The sequence below is a fragment of the Citrus clementina genome, unplaced genomic scaffold (assembly GCF_000493195.1).
Source record: "Citrus clementina cultivar Clemenules unplaced genomic scaffold, Citrus_clementina_v1.0 scaffold_13, whole genome shotgun sequence".
NCBI lineage: Eukaryota > Viridiplantae > Streptophyta > Magnoliopsida > Sapindales > Rutaceae > Citrus > Citrus x clementina.
In genome coordinates, this window is record NW_006263113.1 from 123,598 (window position 1) to 129,597 (window position 6,000).

The 6,000-nt window shown below is 46.1% G+C and overlaps 1 protein-coding gene across 1 annotated transcript; it reads left to right on the plus strand.

Annotated features, from left to right (window-relative positions):
- The first annotated feature begins 553 nt into the window (after positions 1-553).
- On the plus strand, positions 554-1,500 carry LOC112101512 (uncharacterized mitochondrial protein AtMg00860-like). The gene is made up of 2 exons (XM_024192180.1): positions 554-731; positions 1,091-1,500. The coding sequence occupies exons 1-2, from the start codon at positions 554-556 to the stop codon at positions 1,498-1,500; spliced, it is 588 nt and encodes a 195-aa protein (XP_024047948.1).
- The last annotated feature ends 4,500 nt before the right edge of the window (positions 1,501-6,000 follow it).

Sequence of the window (6,000 nt, forward strand, 5' to 3'; positions counted from 1 at the left end):
AGACGAGGCCAAACACTTAGGCCTCAAGGCCACCAAGGAAGGAGGCACAATGAAGGCCGTAAACTTACCCGCCAAGCCAATTGCGGGAATTGCACAAGGCGTGCACATAACACTCGGTACGTGAAGCGGAAAGCTTGATTTCTCCATCGTGCCCATAGACGACTTCAAGATGGTTCTCGGCATGAAATTCTTTGACCAAGTCCATGCCTTCCCGCTGCCCGCTACAAACTCCCTAAGCATCCTCGACGGGAGCAAAGCATGCATGGTACCCACGGAGCGAGCCAAGTCCGAGGAGAAGACACTCTCCGCCATGCAATTCAAAAGGGCTTTAAAAAAGGACCCAAGCTTCTTGGTCTCCATCCGGGAATTAAACGCAGAAGGAAATAGCGGAACGTCGCCAAGCCAAGTCCCTCCGCGAATTCAAGCCATCCTCAATGAGTATAAGGACATGATGCCTCCAGAACTTCCTAAGAAGCTCCCACCTTGACGAGAGGTAGATCATGCGATCAAGCTGGAACAAGGCGCGAAGCCACCAGCCTTGGCCCCCTACCGCATGGCGCCACCCGAATTAGAGGAGTTGCGGAGACAACTCAAAGACTTGCTGGACGCAGGCTACATTCGCCCCTCAAAGGCCCCATTCGGTGCACCCGTGCTCTTCCAAAAGAAAAAGGATGGCTCGTTACGGATGTGCATCGACTATAGAGCGCTCAACAAGATCACCATAAGAACAAGTATCCGATTCCCTTGATTGCGGACTTGTTCGACCAACTTGGCAAAGCGCGGTACTTCACCAAACTCGACTTGCGCTCCGGGTACTACCAAGTGCGCATCACCAATGGAGACGAACCGAAGACAGCGTGCACAACAAGCTACGGGTCTTTCGAATTCCTTGTGATACCTTTTGGCCTTACTAATGCACCCGCCACATTTTACACGCTCATGAACAAAGTGCTCCAACCATTCCTCGACCACTTCGTGGTCGTGTTCTTGGACGACGTAGTGGTGTATAGCACCACGCTCGAGGATCATGCCCAACACTTGCGACAAGTCCTCTAAGTACTTCGAGACAATGAGCTCTTCCTCAAGTTAGAGAAGTGCTCATTTGCACAACAAGAAGTGGAGTTCCTTGGCCACAAGATTGCGGGCGGGAAGATTATGATGGAGAACGCCAAAGTAAAGGCCATCCTCAATTGGGAGCCTCCCTCAAAAGTGCCCGAGCTTCGCTCATTCCTTGGACTGGTGAATTACTATCGCCGCTTCATCAAGGGCTATTCGGCCAAGGTGGCACCCTTGACGGATATGCTCAAGAAAAATAGAACGTGGTATTGGTCCGAAGAGTGCCAACGCGCATTCGAGGAGTTGAAGAAGACAATTTTGGAGGAACCTGTCCTCGCTCTTCCGGACCACACAAAGCCCTTCGAAATTCAAACGGACGCCTCGGATTTCGCCATAGGTGGAGTCCTTATGCAAGAAGGCCACCCTATAGCGTTCGAGAGTTGAAAACTAAACGATACGGAACGCCACTACACGGTGCAAGAAAAGGAGATGACAGCCATTATCCATTGTCTAAGAGTGTGGTGACATTACTTACTTGGCTCACACTTCACGATCATGACGGACAACGTGGCGACAAGCTACTTCCAAACTCAAAAGAAGTTGAGTTCGAAGCAAGCACGGTGGCAAGACTTCCTTGCGGAATTCGACTATCGGCTCGAGTACAAACCGGGTAAAGCCAATGTCGTTGCGGACGCTCTAAGCCACAAGGCCGAATTGGCGACACTTAGCATGAGCCAACCGAAGTTCGACCTTGTCTCACGCATCAAGGAAGGCCTCCAACAAGATCTGCTAGCAAAGGACTTGCTGGAGAAAGTGCTCGAGGGAAAGACAAGGCGCTTTTGGCAAGAGGAAGGCATCCTCTTCACCAAGGGAGATCGGTTGCTCGTGCCAAGGTGGGGAAACTTACGGAAGGAAGTAATCAAAGAGTGCCACGACTCCAAGTGGGCTGGTCACCCAGGAATCGAGCGCACCACCGCACTAGTCCAAGCCTCGTATTTTTTGCCACACATGAGGGACGACATTGAGGCATATGTGCGAACTTGTCTCGTGTGCCAACAAGATAAGGTGGATCATCAACTCCCAGCGGGATTGTTGGAGCCGCTACCACTAGCAACAAGGCCATGGGAAAGTGTCTCTATGGACTTTATCACATCGCTGCCCAAGTCCGAAGGTTGCGGGAGTATCATGGTCGTTGTCGACCGATACAGCAAGTACGCCACATTCATTGCCGCACCAGTCAATTGCAAAGCGGACGAGGCAGCCCGCCTATTCGTTAAGCACATCGTGAAACTTTGGGGAGTTCCGAAGAGCATTGTGAGCGACCGAGACCCTCGGTTCATTGGGCGTTTTTGGACGGAGCTGTTCAAGATGTTGGGGACAGATCTCAAGCTTCCACCCACAAACGGATGGGCAGACCGAGTGCATTAATGGCCTTCTCGAGATGTACTTGAGGCATTATGTGAGCGTTCATCAGCGGGATTGGGCGAAACTACTTGACATCGCCCAATTTTCTTATAACTTGCAGCGAAGTGAGGCTACGGGCAAGGGTCCATTCGAGATCATCATGGGATTCCAGCCCATGACTCCCAACGCCATAGCCTCGACTTATGGAGGGAAAAGCCTCGCGGCACACAAGGTCGCCCGCGAATGGGATGAGGAAGCGGACATCACGCGAGCCTACCTCGACAAAGCTGCGAGGAAAATGAAGAAATGGGCGGATACAAGGAGACGGCATGTTGAGTACAAGGAAGGTGATCAAGTAATGATCAAGCTCCTACCCCAACAATTCAAGATGTTGCGGAAAGTCCACAAGGGGTTAGTGAGGCGCTACAAGGGGTCCTTCCGAGTTGTTCGATGTGTGAGAAGACTCAAGATCCATCCGGTCTTCCATGTGAGTCTTCTCAAGCCATATCACGAAGACATGGGAGACCCAAGTCGTGGAGAATCGAGGCGCGCCAACCGCCATTGTCACTGCGTTCGACAAAGATGTGGACTACATCATTGCGGACCGCGTGGTTTCAAGGAGGGGCGTGCCAGCACACAGTGAGTACTTGGTGAAGTGGAAAAACCTCCCCAAGAGCGACGTCACTTGGGAATGTGAAAATGATTTGTGGCAATTCACTGAGCACATCCAGAGGTTCAAGCACGAGAGCGCGACGAGGACGCCGCGAGCTTAGGTGGGGGAAGATGTTGCGGACCGCCCAATTCGCTAGCCCAATTGCCCACAATTTCAGGCTAGAGAGCCAACACAAGGCCAAGAGTGCTAGCTTGGCCCAATTCCGGAAAGTTCTAGGCAAATCTAGCACATGTGAGCTTGTAAATACTATAGAATTCTCCATAGAATTCCAGCACATGTAAATAGCTAGGAAGTGGTAGAATTCTCTAGAATCTCTAGAGCTTGGCAAACCGACCCTATAAATATGGGATGACATTAGGCATTTGTATCCAACAAACACAACAACAAGTTTTGCAAGCAACTCAAACATTGTAATATCTCTTTGTGCAATATAAGTTTTCTCATTTGGCTCCATTGCTCTCTTCTCTAGTTCGAGAAGCTCTAGGCTTACTTAGCAATATTCGGCAAAGTTGTCTAAGTGACGGACGGGTTAGCTGCGCAAACTACTTATCCCGTGACACTACGCACCTTCTCATTGAAAAGCAAAGTTGAAGTATCCTCTTGCGACGATAGTCTGTTTGGTGATGCTGAAGGAGTCTTTACTTCACGGCAGAAATTTGTAACCTCTGGAAGATTCCCCAGACTCAAAGATCTTAATTGAGCAAACTCTATCTTCTCAATTGCATTATCAACTTCTTCCCCAATTGTAAAAATCTCTTTCATCTTGCTGCAATTAACAACTGCAATTCTCTCAAGTCTTGGAAGGCATTTTGTAGTAGAGAGCCAAAAGATATTACTCAATTTATCACAATTATATGCTTGTATGATTTTGGGTTCGTTCAAAGACTCTACTTTGAGCTGATCAATACATATCCTCTCCATGTTGATCAAATTGTGAAGGATAAGTGACTCCAAAAGAGGAAAGGCTTCACAAGCTACCATCTCCATTGAGTCCACGATACACAGGAAGTTAGGATTATTTTGAACATGGAGATGCTTCAATTGTGAAAAGCCTTCTGTGTCCAAATCAAAAAGAACATTCTTGACACCTTGCAGCTTGTCCAACCATAGGTATTCAACGTTATTGATGCCCTGCAATTTCATGGAGCAAATGTCCATAAAATCAAGCTTGAGCTTCAATTCTCTTAAACTCTCACGATTACTGTTGATCAAAAAGTGCGGCCGGCTTTGAAACCATTCTCTTGTAACACTCTTGGGAGGCATGAATGACTCATTTCCAATGGATATTTTGAACCTTTCGAGCTTTCTGGCCAAAAAGCCTTCCGGTAAAATACTGTCATTTTTAACATCAATTTCCAGAGTGGTTAGCCAAGGTAAAAGCATCAATTCATCAAGGCTAGCATTACTTCTTTCACTGTTGGCTCTTTCAACCTCTCATTCAACGGAGCAATTACCCATATACAATTCTTCTAATCGGATTAAGCTCGATAAGACATTTGGGGCAATAACTTTTAGATGGAAACAGTCTCTTAAATCTAACAGCCTTAGCTTAGTCAGTTGCCCTAGTGCTTTAGGTAACTGTACAATATCAGGCAGCACAAAGCTAAGGATTTCCAGATTTTCCAACTTTCCAATAATTACTGTGTCCATGTCTCCCAAAATGCTTTGATTAAGACAAAGTGTCCGAAGATTTACTAGAAGATCAATTGAAGATGGCGATGACAATAACCGCATTCTAGTCAAATCCAAAACCCGAAGCTTTTTCGTCCTTTTGAAGAAGTTTTCAGGAACATTGGGCCCAACAAAAGAGTTCTTGGGTGACATGAATAAAAATTCAAGTTGTGTAGATTCCAACACTTCAGGAATGTCATTAATAATACTATCTTTTAAACAAATTGCAAAATATTTTTTTAATGCATCTGCATCTAGCCAGTTCCACACATCCTCATTTCTCACCGCAAATGCAATTTTGTCACGACGTGCTATTGAAATGGCAACATCGCGAACAACATCATGCATGGAAAAGAATTTACTGCTACCATCCTCAAGCAACAAACAAGAGTCTCTTAGTTGATGGACCCAAGCATGTAATTTGTTATGTGCATCTTCTAGCTTATGGACACTTTCAAATGCACCCAAGCCCATGCTATATTTGAACAAGTCCATAATTGAAGTTGGTGCAATTAGACTACACAGTTAAAAAGTTTTCTTGAGTTGCTCACCTCTTAAGTACTTGTAACTTAGCTCAATTGTTGAGTATGCCTCTACTGGTACTCCTTCATCGAAGCTTGCCTCTGAAGGCGTTTGGAGTTCTTGCAAGGCGTTCCTCCACATAGGCAGCTCTTTGTTTCTCAGTGCCTTTGCTACTGTGGTTAGGGCAATAGGCAAACCTCCACATGCCTTGTTCTTGTCAAAAGCAGCCATCCATCTAGATGGTCAACATTCAAAGAAGAGGAATTTTGCAGCAAATCAAAGAAAATTCATAAAGCTAGATTGACAAATGGAAGCCATGCGGATTGACGAAATTGAAGCCATAATTGGTGGGCTAAAATCGTTGATTTTCTTGGCCACTAGTTTGCTATAAATAGAAGTGCAGATGAAGAGCTTATGCATTCCATTAAGAGAGAGCAATTTAGCATTTTGAGAGAGTTTAGAGAGCTTGAAATTATAAGCTCTTGTTATTAGTGTTCTGAGAGTTTGGGTGTATTGGGGTTTTGGGAAGTGAGCTAAAATACTACAATACTTGTAACTCCTTTTCACTAGTAAAATATTTCCTTCTGTCTTTGCCCGTGGACGTAGGCTAAAAGCCGAACCACGTAATTTTCTAGTGTCCTCTATTGTGCTTGTTCTTTATTTTATTTCCAATT

What these genes read in the sequence shown, in the direction of transcription:
- LOC112101512 (XM_024192180.1), top strand. Translation starts at nt 554, where the DNA reads ATGGCGCCACCCGAATTAGAGGAGTTGCGGAGACAACTCAAAGACTTG. An exon ending in CAAGATCACCATAAGAACAA is followed by an intron (nt 732 to 1,090) that starts GTATCCGATTCC and finishes TCCTCAAGTTAG; the next exon opens with AGAAGTGCTCATTTGCACAA.